Source organism: Toxorhynchites rutilus, chromosome 3, assembly GCF_029784135.1.
Source record: "Toxorhynchites rutilus septentrionalis strain SRP chromosome 3, ASM2978413v1, whole genome shotgun sequence".
Lineage (NCBI taxonomy): Eukaryota > Metazoa > Arthropoda > Insecta > Diptera > Culicidae > Toxorhynchites > Toxorhynchites rutilus.
The window spans coordinates 242144425-242163199 of NC_073746.1; the positions used below are offsets into that span (position 1 = coordinate 242144425).

General features: G+C 39.5%; 1 protein-coding gene across 1 annotated transcript in view; it reads right to left on the reverse strand.

Moving 5' to 3' along the window:
• Positions 1 to 12200: 12200 nt before the first annotated feature.
• LOC129775445 (transmembrane protein 26) overlaps positions 12201 to 18775 on the reverse strand; it is a 38771-nt gene continuing 32196 nt past the window's right edge. Inside the window, exons 6-7 of the mRNA XM_055780195.1 lie at positions 12507 to 12835; positions 12201 to 12431 (exon numbers count right to left, since the gene is read on the reverse strand). Of these exons, the coding sequence (XP_055636170.1) occupies positions 12544 to 12835 (292 nt within the window). The 3' untranslated portion in view covers positions 12201 to 12431; positions 12507 to 12543. The remainder of the gene's footprint in view (positions 12432 to 12506; positions 12836 to 18775) is intronic.

The following is an 18775-nucleotide window of genomic DNA, read 5'->3' on the forward strand; positions in this document are numbered from 1 at the left end:
TTCATTGCTCCTAATAAAGCTTGATAATTCATTTGCCAGCACTCTCATTAGATGCCCGTTTAATGACGACGGCCGAATGGAGCGATGATAAATGTTTCGGGACTACAAAAACCATGAAATAACGAGGAGCTGCCGATCCATTAATAATGGAATCTCCTTCTTGTGTGGGAGTAACTTGTCAAACATCTTTATTACCCCGTGGTGCGAAAGAAGGTGTTGAAGGCAACTTGGTTAGATTCTTCATAAAGCTTCTTTGGGTCAAATATGCTTGGGAGGTGTTGTGCATCGTTAGATGGAGAGGATTGGTGTGTTGCCGATCAATTTAGCTGCCTGAAATGTTTTGTACTCACCTGTTGAAGTAACGCAATGAGACACACGTTTGGTAACCGATAATGGAATAACATTATGATGGTACTTTGGATGTTCTAAATATAGTTAACGAAATTCACCTCTTGCTGTAACCTTTAGTGTGTTCCAAGAGAAGAACACAACCACATTATTATTGAAAGCGTGGGATCCATTTTTTTGTGTATGTCGAAAGGTGTGTGATAACCATTACAAGCTGAAAATAGAGTATAAAAACCTCGGCGCGAAGAATCTGGATAAATCACCTTACACAAAAGATGCAAAAAAGGCACCCACATTATGCAACAATTCAACGCTCGGACTTTATTGTGTGCTCATCTTTGGCCTTCGCCACGAACCAGGACCACCGCTAGTGGCATCGAGGCGATGTCATCGACTTGTTTCTTTTTTTTTTTCGCACAAACAAGTTCACCACGGATTGGACTTTGTTGATCCATTCAGGCGGCCCCGGACGGATAATACATTCAGGGGAGAATAAAGGATCCGACACTGCTGGGGTAATGGATTTTCTCGACACTGATCCCTACGCTACGGACACATCAATAAAACATGCCATCGTGCAAAATCCTCATCTTGGCGAAAGGATGAAGTTCCGCCGGTGGGATGGGATACTGATTTGACAGCAGCCGATTATCTAGATCGCATGTGTATAATAATATGCTATGCTGTGCTAATGATTCAGAAATTTCCCGTTTATGATGCGTTCGAGTGTGAATCCATCGGGTGACCATTCTGCGGTGGATCAATCAAATTTATTTTGCTGTTCAGATTACAAAATTTCGTGTACCACCAGTATGGTCGAGTCAAAACAATGCTAATAATCCTGATTTACTATCGGTTTCTCTTAGATGTGGTACAAAGCCAACCACAATGGCATGCGAGCGTGATTAATTTCTACAATCCTACCAATATAGGATCGTTTGAAATGAGGTTGGATATTTTCACATTTATGTTGCTTCATTGATGGTGAACCCACAATATGCAAGCTTATGTCGTATTCATTCTCTGGGCTAACAATAACTCTGGGATTTGTATTTCCTATTATTTCTCCTGTCATCCAAAGGGAGATGACTGGTAAATTGAAAATATCGAATATTTTTCCAAATATTTTTTTTGTATGTTGGGGTATAGTCATGTGATGTGCGTTCAAGGCATGCGATGAGTCTCGAAGTCTTGACAGGGGTACCCGCGCTTACTCTTTGGTTCTCTGAATTATGTTAATGAATGAGAAATCGATGCAAGATCATGAACACATTGGTGATTAATAACTTCAAGAATCTACCCCTACTAAGCCCGCAGAGAAGTTTCGTATCTTCATCCGTGCCCAAGAAGTGTACACCAACCACCATGCATATCTAACCAAGTTTGCTTCGCTGAATAGCGAATGATAGTCCGATGTGGCTCAGAAGCGATCTGTTTGATTGAATTCCACGTGCACTGGTCACGCCATATTCCCTTCATAATGTTCCCAGCATTAAGGGCAGGCAGCCTCTAGGCATCCTAGTCCTCCGATTTTCTGATAAGCAGCTCGCGGAAACAAACTTCCAAGAAAGTCCAAATTTCTTTACCAACCGCAGTGAAACTTCTGCAAAATAACTCAAATTTGGGCTCTGATAGCAAACAGAAATCGAATTGTGAACTAATATATTGTAAATAAACATAAACAGTAAATGAAGTATGAAGAAAAAAAGGTAAAATATGGAGTAAATAGCGCTGAAAAAACGGCATGAAAAGGGATGTTTCCGAGTTCGAAAAGAAGTACACGTTTTACTCCAAATCCTGGCTGAGCGACGAACATGTTAAGGGGGTATTCTAGTCTAGAAATTTGAAAAAAATTATAGCCGCATCTTTACTGATTCAGAATATGTTAGGTTTTTCTTTTGTTTCATATCACCAGGAGGGGTGGAATCGTGTACGCCATGGCTCTTTTTTTTCTGAATCTCCTCACTTCGCCACCGCAAAGTGACACAAACGCCAAAATTGCCATTTTACTTTTTATGTCATACATCGATAAAGAATACCAAATCCTTTCAAACGACTGGGAATTTTTACAGAAATGTGAAAAAAATGGACCCGTAAAAGCTTGAAAACGGAGTGGCGTAAGCGCCATTTCCCTTATGATGTGACGTAATTTAATTATTTTTCTTTATCCCATCTATTTATTTATTCGGCTCATTAGCATTTTAGCTGTAACAGCTGTAACATGTACATATGTTTATGTTTCTATAAATTGTAAATAACACAGTAGTAGTAGCCATTTAGGCGTTAGGTTTTCTGTTCCATTACATTATGGTAAATTACACAGTAGTAGCCATTTAGGCGTAAGGGTATTCTTTCTGTTCTTCCATTGTTCAGCAAACCGGACAGTGGAGACAGTTGATATTGATCATTGTTGGGTTATTAATAGAACAGCAGTCCGATGTTTCTTGCAGAGCAGAGCAGTTGTATGGATAAATGGATCTTTGTTACACCGTGGATCGATCTCCATCGCTGATGGATGTAGTTATTCTATAACAACACAAAGAAGGTCAATTGAGAGTGCTGAGTTTGAACTCACGATCGATGGCTTAGTAAGTGAACGCGTAACCTAGTGGCTAGAAAGACCCCCAATTTAATTATTATGCGATGTGATTTTTGATCTGTTCTGATGGCATAGAATGAACGAGCAGGGACAGCAAATTTCACATAACAAAATCTCCGTAATGGACGTTTAGCATAATGAGAGTAAAGAGAGTAAAAAACTTTTCCGAAAAACTCATGCGAAAATTTCAATCAAAAACAGTCGATCCCCATGCAGTGCCATATTTATAATGACAAATTTTGTTTTAAGGCTTAAGAATCGAGTATGATGAATGTGAATGCGAATGTGAGTGTGAACATTGTCAACATATCCTTATATCCCTTCCTTTTCCTGGAAAAAAAATGTCACCCTTCTAAACTCGAGCAAACCGCGAGTAATCGGTTCTCTACTTCATTAACATTAGAATTAATGAAAAATGTTTATATATACTTGTAACAATACAGATAGGAGTCTGGCTCCTTTAAACTTATGTAACTGAGCCTGTAAAAATAAACGATTTAATAAAAAAAAATTGTTTTAGAACTACAAATCATGCACATGAAGTCTCGTCAAATATATAAATTAATAAAATCAAACTCATCTTAAAAGAAAAAAAAATATCCTAGATTGAAGTGCATTGCTGTTCTCACATGTTGCACATAACGATTGTGACTAAATAGTTGAAACTCATCTGTTGGAGATCTTACGTTAGAACATAAGAAAAATTGTGAACCATATTTGAATTGTCCAACGCAGAATCCCACTACATATTGTGACCCAAAACGTTTATAGCTAGCTTGAAATTTAAGAACGATTGCTTATCAGTCGCTACTTTCGTTTTCTATCTTTCTCCCACCCGATCGTTACGCGGGAAACCGATGACGATCGAGGTCAATTACACGTTAATGTAGAATTGAACAGTTCTGATCGAAACGTTATCGAATAAACTTATACATTTCGAAAAGTGAGGTTTTATAAAAGATTTGGACTTCGACGCATTGACGCTCAGTATTAGATCCCGAAAAGGACTTTGTTCATCATCGCAACGAATTCCACCATATTATCGTCCGTGTCCGCCAGCAGTCGCCCAGGTTCGCCGTAACATCATCAATTTAATTGTTGATTACAAGGATTTCCCAACAGTGTCTTTTATCTTCAGGAATCAAGGGACAAAACTTCTTGACGATGTTTACTTAGCTCACCTGCTCAATTTCTTTTCGGATGAATTGAAGCTGAGTGTTGATTGATGGGTTGCGGTTGCGGTTACGGTTGCGGTAACAGCAATTAAGATTCGCTGATTGAACAACAACCTGGCGTTGGTAACATGCTCAAATAAAACTGCATTTTTCCAAAAAAAATTAAGCATATGGCAATGATTTTCCACCAAGTGTACACATTTTGTACAGATCAGATTTTTGCGAGGCACGCGTATGCAGATTATACATGCAATTTTAGGAAAAGCCTCGTACCGAAAATTCTCCCCTCTGGCGCTTGCGTCACTTTGCGAGATTACGGCAGACCAGCTTTAACTACTCTAATTTTTAATATTTTCTCCGTTCAGCTCTTGTTGTATTTATTGTTAGAAGATAAAGAAGAAGAAGATCTACACTAGAATACCTTTTGAGCAGGAGATCGCTTGTACCTATCCTTTTCCCCTTATTTAGCATCGTTGCGAGGACATGACCTATTTGGTCGAGGTTCTGCCAAAACGAACCAAGCGCCACAAAAAACTTTATTTTGAGATATTTCAATTTGAAGTTTGGGCTTCCAATAATTAACTGTGTCGGATCAAATCTATTATTTTTCACGTGCTACAAACAGGATGTCAAACATAATACTACTTTTCATGCTGTCGTCGTCAATTTTTGATTCAGAACCTTTGGAAATATGAAAAAAACAAAATTATGTTTCTGCTTGACACGCAAAACTTCGTTCTCTTTGCAGCCAGAGAGAACCAAGTACATGCTAGTTATTAACATAATATCATTACACAACACATTAGTATTTGGAACGGCTCTTGACTTATTTCATGAATGGTATATATTTTGACTCACTTTTGCTGTTTTTTACAAAATAATATTTCAATAAATGAAAGCAAATTGATTAAGGAATGCATTACACTTGGTTCTTTGTGGTTGAACACAATTTTGAAAAATGCAGATCAGTGCTTTTACACTTCATGGCAGCCCTTAGGCTGTCTTACTTACCAGATCTCGACGACATCTGATTCCAGGAACTTTCCGAAACAGAAAAATCTGTTAAAGATTTGGATCTGCCTTCTTGGAGAAAACGATCACTATCGTCCGATGCCATATTGTGGGTTTGTGGTTTGCTTTGGTTGAATGCAATTTGTTTTTTTTTACAGTCTGCTACACAGAATTTTTCGTTTGGAGCTGTTGTCGATTGTCCGAATGACATGGTAATTTTACAGTCGATAGATTATTATGTTCTACATCCAATGGTGTAAGTAACTCAATTTTGGAAAAAATGGCGCTTGGTTCGTTTTGGTAGAGCCCCGACCATTTATTCGTACTGACATTATGGGTAGACCGCTCACATACCCTCCAATTACTGTAAGTCATTAACGATGGACTGCAGAAGCACAAGTCAATAATGCACTCACGACCATCTCTGCGGAAGGTACAAGAACCATTTAGTTTATTAGTTTAACTTAGTTTTATTAGAATTCCAACTGAAAATATTAGTGTTTTATTTTTAATTTAAGATATTTTGCCTTGTGTGGGTGTGTGAAAATTGGACAATAAGACAGAAGTTTTGTATAATGGAGAATAGTGGAGGATCTTCAGAGATGGAGATCTCCGATACTGAAACCCATACAAAAAGGGTCTGGGAAAGACATAAATGCGTCCCTCCTAAGAAAGATATTTCTTCTGGGAACGAATCAGATCATCCTACCAAGCTCCCTTCTAAAAAAATGTAAAGCCTCCCTCCTCAACCCTCCGATACTCCTCATCGTCGATTTCGCTTCCCCCTTCTGATGTTCCAGATCCAACTCAATCCTTGTCCTCATCTTCCCCCTCTGTTGTCCCCGCTCCCCGTGTCAAAGTCTATGCAGAAAATGCTCCTGGAACTGGCCCGTGGGCTGTTTTCCCCCGGCGAAAACCAAATGACCTTAACGTGATTCAGATCATGAAAGATCTGGTCAGTTATACTTCTGTATCTGAAATTTGCAGGATTAGACCGAACAAATTGCCTGTTATCGTGATTAACCGGAAGCACGCAAACGAGATTGTTGCTGATAAGCATTTCACTCTCGAATATCGCACATTCATTCTCTCCCATAACGTAGAAATTGGAGGGGCGATAGCTGAAGCGAATACATAAAAAACGAAAGAGTAGGTAAGTTCAAGAAGCTCCCCTCAATGGAAGAAAAAATTTTCGCCAACTCGGGAAACTCTCCCATTATGGGGATAAAACTGAATTTACGCCGTCCGACTCGTTTCGAGACACCTTTGCTGGTGCCGCCCTCCCTGACTACGTTATGGTGGACAAATTGAGGCTACCGGCCCGACTCTTCGTGCCAAAGCCCATGACTTGCCAAAAATGCAACGAACGAATCCTGCCGTGCAACTGAGCATAACTGCCCACATGTGCTCTCAGTTTATAAAACTTACAAGAGTCGCTGGGAGAAACAGAAACGCTCTTTAAAGAATCGCTCGAAGCACACGTTTGCGGAATTTTTGAAGACGCTTTTCCACTGGCCCAACAACAACAACAATCAATCTCCACACACAATATCTTCTCCATATTGCCAGTTGACGAAATGGAAGCGGACACAACTAACGAGGACACATCGATCATTTTCCAAGGGAATACCCGGCGCAAAAATGTATCCACTCCCAAAGTTCAACGACAAGTCCCATCGGTAATACCCCCTTTTGGCTTGCCTAAAATATCGAGTGCAGTGGACAAGCAAAATCAGATTCCTCCTAGCTTCCGTGGAAATAGTTCACCTTTGAATGTCCCAGCACTCGATGGGACATCGAAAACTCCAACTGTTCATGTTTTTCCGTCCAGTTCAACTTCCCAATTGGGATTTATAAAGTTGACTGACAATATGGATCAAATCTTCAAATCTTTTAATGTTTCCGACTCCATCAGAACCATTGTCATCTCAATGCTTCCAGTATTAAAGACAATTTTGCAGCAATTGATGCAAACATGGCTCCTCCTTGCAATAATTATCTCTATTGAAGTCTAATTTAAATGGAGAGATCGGAGATATCACTGTTTTACAGTGGAATTTTCGTAGTCTTATCCCTAAATTGGATACATTCAAATTTCTATGTGCCTCACATAAAAGGGGGTCTTCGTAGCCTAATTGGTTGCTGTGAAACTTCTGATATTCACTGCACGGGTTCCTCAATGCTGTTTGTATAATCCTACAGTGAAATCACCCGATACAGAGAGGAAATATTAAGCGTGGCTTACCTATTCCACCGTTGTCTGCTGAAGAAGGAAATGAAGTGGAAATGTATGCTACTACTGCTGCTGTGATATAACACCAACATCACTGTTATACTGTCAGCTGCGAGGGGTAGGTTATTGTGCATTTGATCTTTCTTCCACGCACCTTACAGTTGCGTGTCCGCTACTAAGCGAACAATCATGAGCCCTGAGTTATGAGCCCCTCAACTGACCATCTTAGTGTGTTATTCTAGCTGCTATGTCCACGCAACAATCATCATGTGTCGGTAATCCCAGTCCCTTACCGCTCACATTTTCGGTCTACTGCATCGGTAATTGACACTATTAATACCGCAACAAAGGAAGCCTCATATCAACAGTCCCGCTGTGAACAGCCCAACTGTGAACATTCGCACAATAGCAATATTCTTACACCGATAAAAGGCGACATGTGTTGTGCATCGATAGAATAGGAATTCTCTTGCGCCTAAACGGCTACTGTGTTATAGATAAAACAAATGTTTATCGATAGATAGCGATACTCTTACGCCTCAAAATGGCAACAGTGTAATATACAACAAAAGTTATCTTAAGATAATAAAAAATGTACACGAATGAATTCGGCTCTGTTACAGCTGAATTGCTAAATGAGCCTAATAAAATAAACTGTTGGGATAATAAAAATAATTCATAACTTCATTTGTTTGTCCGAAACTTGGCTTTCTTCGCGAGATGATCGCTCTTTCCACGATTTTAATAATAACGCTTGGACCGTGATGACAGATACGGAGGGGTACTATTGGGGATCAATAGGTGCCACTCATTTTTGACGTGGGACTACGTCTAACCGGAATATATGGAGGGTAAAATGAAAACCTAAACACAGAACATGCAGGAAAAAATGAAAGATTTCGAATGCTTATAGCTCGAACATTTCGTACTGGATAGGAGAGATGTTTGCATCACTTGATAGGGAATATTTCTACGCATCTATCGCAACTAACAAAATGTTGTTTTTCATTAGATAAACAATTGAATAACTGTAAAATATTAGGCGTTATCTAAACGCCCTAACTGCATCGTTTTGATTGGCCCGATTTACGGTTTCCCTAACACAGCCATCAAAACCAAGCAGCCTTGGGGAAATCGGCATTGCAAATACATGAAAGTAGGGGGACTTTTGTTCTCATCGAAAAATGTTCCCTAACACAGACTTTAAAACCAAGCAGCGAAATCGGCATTGCAATCACACGAAAGAGCCTAGAGGCGAGTGAACTGAAAAGTTTAAACCCTCTTAAAGCCAAAAAGAAGAAAAAGAACACACAAAAGTAGGGGGAGCTTTTGTTCCCACCGAAATGTGTTCCCTAATAGAGATTTCTAAACCAAGGTGCCTGGAGAAATCGGTATTTCAAATTCATGCAAGTCGGGGGTATTTTTGTTCCGACTGGAATGTGTTTCCCTAACACAGACTTCAAATCCATGAAGCGTGGGGAAATCGGCATTGCGAATTCATACAAATCGGGGGTATTTTTGTTCCGATTGAAATGTGTTTCCCTAACACAGACTTCAAAACCGAGGTTTCTGGGGAAATCGGCTCTGCAAATAAATGCAAACTGCGAGTACTTTTGTCCTCGCTTGCCTTTGTGCAGAGTGGAATATGTCTGTCCTAACATGATCTTCTAAACTTAGGAACCTGGGAAAATCGTGCAGCCACTAGAAGCGAATGAACTTCCCAGTTTCAAGCAAATTCGAGATTCGAGAAGTATGTACACTTTTGGGATGTAAACTTCAGAGGGAAATGTAAAATAAAATAATCGTTTGATAATTTTTTTTTTTGTCTTTATTGGAAAGATTTTCAGCCTTAGGCTGGTTCATCAAACGTTTGATAATTCTTCCGTACATATATTTTGTTCTAGTCATCATACCAAATGTAAAAGGTCCGTCATTAAATTTACTTGTAACGAAGAACAATCAATCACAATAAATGAATTGACTTTACACGGCATTTGTTCATTTTTTTCACTCACAGAGCAAATATATTGAACTCAATTGAATTTGGAAACTGTTTCATTCAATCAAGAATTTAATCAATACAAACGAATGATTGCTCAGCTAAGGTAGTTCCACGTGAACCTTGCGGTTATATCATATCATATCATTTTTTTTTTCAAATTGACACCTATTGGAGGGATCGAAGCTGTTGCTTGTCATGCAAACATCAGAGGCAAAGGCCTCTGTATTGTCAGCTTGTATTGGCCTCCGAGAGCTGCGGTTAGCAACTTGTTGACATGTGCTCACTCCTTCCTGAGTCACGATTGGTCTTGGGAGACTTCAATTCTCACGGAACCGCCTGGGGGGAACAGTACGACGACAACCGTTCATTGTTCATATATGACCTTTCAAACAGCTTCAATATGACCGCCGAGAAACAACACGTGTACCGAAACCACCTGCTAATCCAAGTGCTCTTGACCTTTCGCTTTGCTCGAAATCACTATCGTTAGATTACAAGTGGAATGTAATCCAGGATCCCAACGGTGGTGATCACTTTCCAATCAAAATTTTGAACACAACTGGGTCGAATTCTTCTGAATCTACATTCAAAATTGATTTTAAGCTCATGTTTTGTCATCCCGATTTATTAGAAACACCTTCAAACTTTAATTCGTAATGAGATCGCTTCTGCGCAACAGCATCATTAGCTATGTGAATAACGTGATCGTGTAAAACAGTCTTACATTCCAGCCGGCGTTGGTTCGATTCCCGTTGACATTGTTTGAACTTTTTTTTTGGGTGCAATCCCAAAAAAGATGAAAAAACAAAAAAAAAAGAAAGAGATGTCTGCTTCCATACATACAAACATTTTGAAGCGTTGGTGGACAGATGACATTATTTGCTCATTTGACGCTACATGGCATGAAAAGACATGGTTTCTGCCGAAATTGAAATGCTTCCTAGCAACGCTAGTTTGGGTGTATAAACATGGCATATGACCTCATAAGATACATTCACTGGAAAAAATATGCGGACGCGATTGCTCTAGCCATCCATTTCAGAGATGGTTTACCACCATTGGTGCAGTATAACTTCCATTCTCGTTTGATCTATGAATGTTTTTAATACTAAATTCAATTTTTGAATAATATTTTTTATCAGTACATTTAAAATGTTATTTTTCCTAAATGGTTGTTTTGTTTTCCAATAACTTTGTTGAACGCCATATTTTAATCAAACATCTGGATTCTGAGTTACGATTTTTGAAAGAAAGATCAATGATTCTGAATACGGTCTTTTGAAAAATCCACTTTATTTGAATTGGTCATATGATAATGAAAATTTTGATTTCAGTTAGTTTACATCATAAGTACCAAGATTCAAAACGAAATGGAGAGGGTCGCGTCAAAATTTATTTTTGGCATCGTTACAAATGACATTCTAGTGAAAATGAAATTAGCTGTGAAAACGAATTCGCTATTGTCCATATATCGTTCGAAGACCATGATGCTGAAATTGTTCCGAGATTTTTATCTTACATTCACGCTTGTGTATATTTTTACTGTTCAATCCTTCCATATGATTCACTTCTGACCTGGTTAATCCTCTCAGTGCATGCAATGCTGAAAGTATTACCTTCCTTCAACAAGCAATATTAACCAGCGGGATAACAAGCATACACAACATTCCACTCAGATGTGCATCAAAATGGACAAACGATTCACCCCCGTTCACACTTTTTCCTGCATGAAGCAGGATTGAGCTTATTTCATCGCTTGAGTTTTCACTTTTTTTTTTCGTTATTCTCGACACGCATAATTTAATCAAAGATGAGATTTAATTAAATGAAACTGTAACGGGCGAGATGCCAATTATTTTTTGACGATCGCTAAGTGTTTACAAAATTAGATTACACTCGCTATGCCTCCAGCAATTATGCTAATTATTGGTGCACAGAGGCTTCAATAAATACCATAAATGCACTTATAGAAGATTATTAGAAAGCGTAAAATGACATTCTTGTAGAACTTGGCTCACGGTAACCTAGTTACCGTGCCGATTTCACGAAATTGTTACATAGATAACATAGATAAGAATAACGTGTTTTGACCATAATCTTGTGTTGGCAGTGATAGCCCAAAAAATGTAATATGATCGGACGAAATCAAGTTTACTTCCTTTTCAGGCCAGCATCATTTCGCTGTCGTGCTGAGAGTGGTGTAAACAAAGTTTTACAATAGTTCGCCGACAAATTGGAAAAAAAAGTTTCGAGAGGAATGTTTACACCAGGATCAGATAATAATTTTAGAGTTATTTAAGGAAATTAGCGCTTAATTGAATAAAAAAAATAAATTGTACATAAATGAATACATGCTCTATACTTTTCGTGAAATTTAATTGGAGATGAATTCACAAACTTCTTGCTTCACATCTTGGTTTGCCTCAAGTAACAATCATCATTTTTATTGATACTATATTGTTTCTGTTGTCCAATAACTGAATTGCATTTTGAGTGGCAAATTCGAATATACTTGCATGGAATTTTACAACAATATGTGTCATTAAACATATATAACTAGCCAATAATATCCTTCAAGAAAAATTAGATATCAATAAAAAATTGAGGAAACATGAGAAGGTTATGCTTTGTTCTGTTTATTTATTAATCTCCGTATTGAGCCTTCACTGTCCGTGAAAAGCACGAAACAAAATATAAGTATATATGCGGAAAAGTAACAAACAACAACCATAAAGTGAACTCATACACCATAAACCGGAAACACAATTACTTACTCTCATCTCTTTTATTTGGCGGATCTATACAATTATTACAAGTTCATTCTTTGTTTCGTACTTGGTCCAAATGTGACCAAAAGTTGCTCATCCGTCCGCCGACTCCATCACAACAAAAACCATTTCAATGCCAAAAGAACAATCGGGAGCGCATAAAGCAGAGCCCAAACACGTTGTCACAAAGTTCAAAGTACAAACATCATCATCAACGTCTCCATCTCGTCTCCATTTTCCGAAGATGAAAAGCTTTTACTTTTCCTCCTGCGATGGATCAAATTGAGGTTATGTCCTGCAGGAGAAGAAGCACACAGAAAACAATTATATTTGTTCATCAGAGTCGTCGCCAATTGCGAATCATACGTACCTCGAGAGTTCGCCAATGGGTGTGTGTGTGAGTGTGCTCATTCGGAAGAACCGGAAGAGGACCCAGCGCTGGACACGACTCGTCCCGCCGCCGATCCAGAATGTGCTTTCTTTTTTCGGCTAGTACTCTTTTCGTTCACAATTTCGTATCCACTGGCTGTATCGTTTGCATCGCTCAGTTCCTGCTCGCGGCCAACGTCCAACTCACCAGCATCAGTGGCATCATCGTTGCTAACGACGTCGTCGTGGTCCATATCGCGTTTCGTTGTTTTCTGATGTTTTCGTGCTTTACTGCGGATGCTGCGACGGTTTGATTGGTTCCGGTATTTGCTGAAGGTGGACAAATTCGATGGCAAATGGAATGTGGAAATGTTTTATTAGACAAGAAAATGAATTGAAAAAATCTATCAATAGAATCTTAATATCTGAGTTTCTGAAGTTAATTAAAGTGTTTTTAAAGGACCTCCATTCACGAACACCTAAAGTACACATAAAGACCTAGTACGATTGATGAATAACAATACGCTTAAAATAGATTAGGTGGTTCGACTGTTTACTATGATATTTTGCATTTATATAACAGATCTGCCAATGGCAAACACAGTGAGAATTTTTCCGAACCGAATTCTTTCCAATTTAGACATTGTATCGATGAAGTGATTCCAATTTAGAAGGTGTACCGACAAAGTTTTTTTTGCAGTGATTCCAAGTTTTGAGTAATAAGAAAAATTGCATAAGTAAACTTGGTTGTTTTGTTTTATGAACGAAAAAGTCATTTTAAAGACTAGAAAAAATGTGTGAAATTCTCCCGATGCCATCGGATTCTGTATGGTACATATTACAGATTTTTGTCCTAAAGTCCAGATAGGTACAGTTTTTTTTGAGTAGCCAATTTAAAACAGGTACAATTGGACAAGTAGATGAGGAATAAAATTGATATATTGAATGCAGATAAAATTATCTATACGAACAGGAGGTATTTCAACAGAATCAGCGGAACTTCGAGCGATACTTCCGACTATTCCACTTGGTAGAGTGTAGCAGTTCCAGCATGCTCGGTAATCAAAACGAACAACCATGCGTGTGCGTGTGCTACAATGAACATGGCCTTTGGATTTATGTTTGTTCATGAACTATCGTTGGAGATGTTGTTCATATAAACAAACTCATGAACGTGATGGATGTCAAGAATGTGTAAGTTGGGTCTTATTCCCGAATACACCAAACGTGAAAAAAGTCACAGGAGGGCTGTGTCCGGGACACAACCGCATAGTTGACGTAGAATTCCGTTAGGCTATCTGTTGATTTTGTATATGTTTGAAGAATTACATCGTTAAACTCTTTGATAATGATTCGGTGGCTCTGAAAAGGGCCGTTTTGTTTGGTTGTTGGGTATTGTTTGTTCACTCCTCCAGTTTTACCGAGTGATGATGACAGATGGATGGTAAACAGTGGATAGTAAAATGGATAGTAAACAGTCACAACCAGTGCTTGGAAATATCTGTATCACATCAATCTTTTCAGCTGAATTTCCGGCCACATTCGATCATTATACCATTGCATTCGGGATACCGAAAATGAACCAACGCCAAACCACACAATCACAGCAAGCCACTCACAGTTGATTCATCCAGTTTTTTTTCATTCTGTTTTTCGTTCTGTTCTGCGTTCACGGAATGTGAGCAAAACAAAATATCCCTAGTTTTGTCATTCATTGACATTAACATACCAGTTCATTCACTATCAGCATCGTTCTCGGACACTGACGAAACGGAGAAATTCGTTGAGGAAGATAAGAAAGTACAGAATGCTCATAATAGTGACAATAAATTAAATTGTTCAAGCATGCAAGGTTTCCGTCTCAGTTAAATTGCTTTCATTTTACATAGTGAATATCCACTTGTCAGAAATGCTTCAAAAGAAGAATTCCGATGTAAAAAATACCGTCTTGACTCAAATTTCAAACATTTAATTCTTTTTAAATTCTGAACACACGAACATAAAATGGTGGTGTCCAAGACACGACCGCAATGGGAATATTTCGAGCTTCCTTTTGCAAACGGATCAAACTATGCTATAGGATTAGCGGATGAAATTGCCAACATCCAGCTTTGGCTGACACAGTTTGCATTCGCTGCTTGGATCGATTCTGCAGAATGCCCCCTCGCCGTCCAAGCCTAAGCAATCCTTAGCTGTGAGTGTGCATGCAGATCTTGCTCTTTTGTTGGCATTTCCGCTTGCGCCACCGATTTGCGTTGCCCTTTCGGAGTAACTTCAAAAACAACTGAATAAGCAAGGCGCTGACTCAATGAGAAAATCACACACATATCGGGATACTGAAAATGAACAGTCACAACATTCCTGACAATTCAATGGCAATGAATAAATGTGAATGAATTCTCATGACTCGAGCTTTGAGGAAAGCTCAGAGAGCACAGAATGAATATGAATGAACACAGTTGTAAATTTGTTTGCCATCGAATGAATGACAGTAGCATCGACAAGCAAAATAAACGCGTTACACTGATAAAAATATATTTTCAATGTTGCTTAACAAGCTCAATATTTCCAAGCTCTGATCACAACACACGATCGGTCATTGATATGGAATTTTACGAAGCAACCAAGGTCCAAATTAAATTTTTATTTGCTAGAATTAATCGTATCACTCACCTTAGTTGCAATATAATAAAGCCCCCGACTTGCATATATTTGCAATGTCGATTTCCCTCAGGCTTGGTTTGGATGTCTCTGTTAGGGAGCACACTTCGGTAGGAACAAAAAGTTCCCCCTACTTACATGTATTTGCAATTCCGATTTCCCCAGGCAACTTGGTTTTGATGTCTCTGTTAGGGAATACATTTCGGTGGGAACAAAAGTATTTTGATATCTCTGTTAGGAACCCACCGCATGTGTCGTCAATTTCAACCAATCAGGAGTGGGTATTTCCGTTAGGATAGGGGTTGAGATTTTTCAATTGTTCGATAGTTAAATTAATGACATATATAATTTTCTTCAATATGAAAAATTGTTATGAAATACTGAAATCGATTGACGCAAAAATTTCATCAACCCATCATGAAATGGCTGAGTAATAAGCGTTTGAAATTGGACAATTTTCACGGTGTGCTCGATTTTAGATTTTCAATTTGTATCCCAAAATGTTCCCGAAAGACGTAATCCTACGTCAAAAATGTGAAATAAGTACAACCCTCAGTTCGTGTTCTGCTCTCGTAGGATACGGACGTACCCCTCTCGTGCGCTACCATTGTTGGGAGGTATTTGTTTTTTTATATTAGGCTGTCAAAAAAGTCCTGCGGTATTTCCGCGAGGTGTCGTTGTAAGCGCGTAGTTCTAGTTGTATTCATTGTATCGAGTCATACTATAGCTTGTTGGAAGGGTATTTTTGCGCGCTATAATATAGTCCTTGACAGTGTTTTGTTTGGTTAAGTCGTTCGTGAGTTATAGTGTCGCAAATATAGAGCAAAATAAAGAGAAAATCCGACATATTTTACAGTACTACTATGACAAAGGTAAAAATGCATCTCAAGCTGGCAATAAAATTTGTGCAGTTTATGGACCCGATACAGTTTCCATTTCCTCCGCACAACGATGGTTTCAACGTTTTCGTTCTGGTGTAGAGGTCGTTTAAGATGCGCCACGCTCCGGAAGGCCTGTCGTCGAAAATTGCGACAAAATCGCTGAATTAGCCGAGAAAGACCGGCATAGTAGCAGCCGTATCATCGGCCATCTTTGACCGTATCGACGCATGTGAATCGCTGCTGAATCGCAACAAAATCGACCCGTTTCTGAAGCGGATGGTGACTGGCGATGAAAAGTGGGTCACTTACGACAACGTGAAGCGCAAACGGTCGTGGTCGAAGCCCGCTGAAGCGACTCAGACGGTGGCCAAGCCCTCATTAACGGCCAGGAAGGTTCTGCTGTGTGTTTGGTGGGATTGTCAAGGAATAATCTATTATGAGCTGCTTCCCTATGGCCAAACGCTCAATTCGGACCTGTACTGCCAACAACTGGACCGCTTGAAGGTAGCACTCATGAAGAAGAGGCCATCTTTGATAAACAGAGGCCGCATTGTCTTCCATCAGGACAACGCCAGGCCACACACTTCTTTGATGACGCGCCAGAAGCTCCGGGAGCTCGGATGGGAGGTTCTTTTGCATCCGCCGTATAGTCCGGACCTTGCACCATGTGACTACCACCTGTTTTTGTCCATGGCGAACGAGCTAGGTAGTCAGAAGTTAGCCACAAAAGAGGCCTGTGAAAATTGGCTATCCGAGTTTTTTGCCAATAAGGAAGCGAGCTTCTATAACAGGGGTATTATGAAGTTGGCATCTCGTTGGGAACAAGTCATCGAACAAAACGGCGCATATTTGACTTAAAACAGATGATTGTAACTAATTTTATGAACAAATGAAAATTCAAAAAAAAATACCGCAGGACTTTTTTGACAGCCTAATATATTGTTACCTGTGACACTAATCTTTTATAGTTTTTCTTTGTAGGTACTTCTTGGGTACAGAATGGTGTCGGAAACAACTACCTGATGGGTCGTGCGAGCTCTTCTTCAGGGGAATTCCCGACAGGCAACATTCAATCTAGAGGTCGATCAAGTGCAGTAGGAATTGCACTTCCGTGTAAACTCGGAGCAGCATCATCAATTATCTTGGACTCGATAAAGGACACAATAACGTCAAGTAGGTTTAAATAGTTATAATTTTCTAACAATGGACGGGGACGAAGATATTCTTCTTGACCCGTCCATTGGAATGATAAATCCCCTATCCCCCGCTCCCCTTCATGCTGAATCCCTTTCCCCTACGATTCTTCAAGAAAATGCCCCATCTTTAGCCTCCGATATAGATGCCCCACCAATTCTTTCTCATTCAAAAGTTCCCCGATCCAAGGTTTACCCCGAATGTAAGACAGGGCCATATATCGTTTATTTTAGACGTAAGGCTAAGCCGATTGATGCCATTAAAATAGCGAAAACCCTGAAGAATTTTTCTGCAGTTGTCGAGATTACTAAGGTTAATCGAGACAAACTACGAGTAGTTGTTGTGAGCCTTACTCAAGCAAATGATATTGTTAGGTATGAAGGCTTTAAAAATGAAGTTGAAATCGACGGAGTGATCACCGAACCGGGTCTCACAGAGGAATACATTATGCAAGGAGAAGGTCGCTTCAAAGACCCTTTCATCAAGTCGGTGAAATTGCATTCCGTAGCTATCAAAGACTCGAAGAAAGTGTATACTCCGTCTGACTCGTTTCTCTTCCCGATATTGTAGCCATTGGTAAAATTCGTTTACCAGTGCGCCTTTTTATCCCGCGCCCCATGAACTGTCTTAAATGCAAGTAATTTGGACACACGATGTCCTTTTGCTGTAATAAAATACGTTTCTGGTAAATGCGGACCGGAACATGCCGATGATGAGTGCCCGAAACTGAAAATTAAATGTATTGCAGTGAAGCTCCACATGACCTATCCGTATGCCCAGCATACAAACAGCGTGCGGAACATATCAAGCGTTCTTTGAAAGAACGTTCTCAGCAGTCCTACGCTGATATTTTGAAAAAGTCTTTTCCTAAGACACAGGGAAATTATTTTGCTATTTTGCGCAATGACGTACCTGTTGCAAACGCACCTAACGCAGGAAGCTTTTGGACTACACAAGGAACCCCTGGAAAAAGACAAAGACAGTCCATCCCATCTGAGTCCTTTAATACATTAGTAACCCCCCAAACTAGAGCGCCAATTTCGAAGAAACGCGTGACAATTGAACAGAGGCCAGTACCTCCTGGTCTACGCGCATCCTCAGTACCCCCTACTATCCAAAGTCCTGAATTGAACCAACATGCCCAAACTAATCCCAGCAGTAATACCCAATTTTCCCAATCTGAACAACAGCCTCAAACAGGGATGTTGGCGTTTTCAGTTCTTGTAGTTAGTGAACGTAAACGTTAGTGAGCCTCTTAAGACCTCTATCATGAATTTTTTTGTACTCCTCGTAGTTATGTACTCTCCAACTGGCAACACAATTGGAGTGAGGTCGCTGGGTCGCTGGTTACATACAATTATTCCCAAGGTATCGACAAACGCATGGTTCAAGGGATTGAATGTAGGTCGGAACTTCATTCGCGTGATGTCCCGCCTCATCTCTAATCATTACTTGTTAAATGCACATCTGTTTTCGCATTGGGATCGTTGATAGTAATATTTGCCTTTGTGATGATGGTTATCATGACATCGAG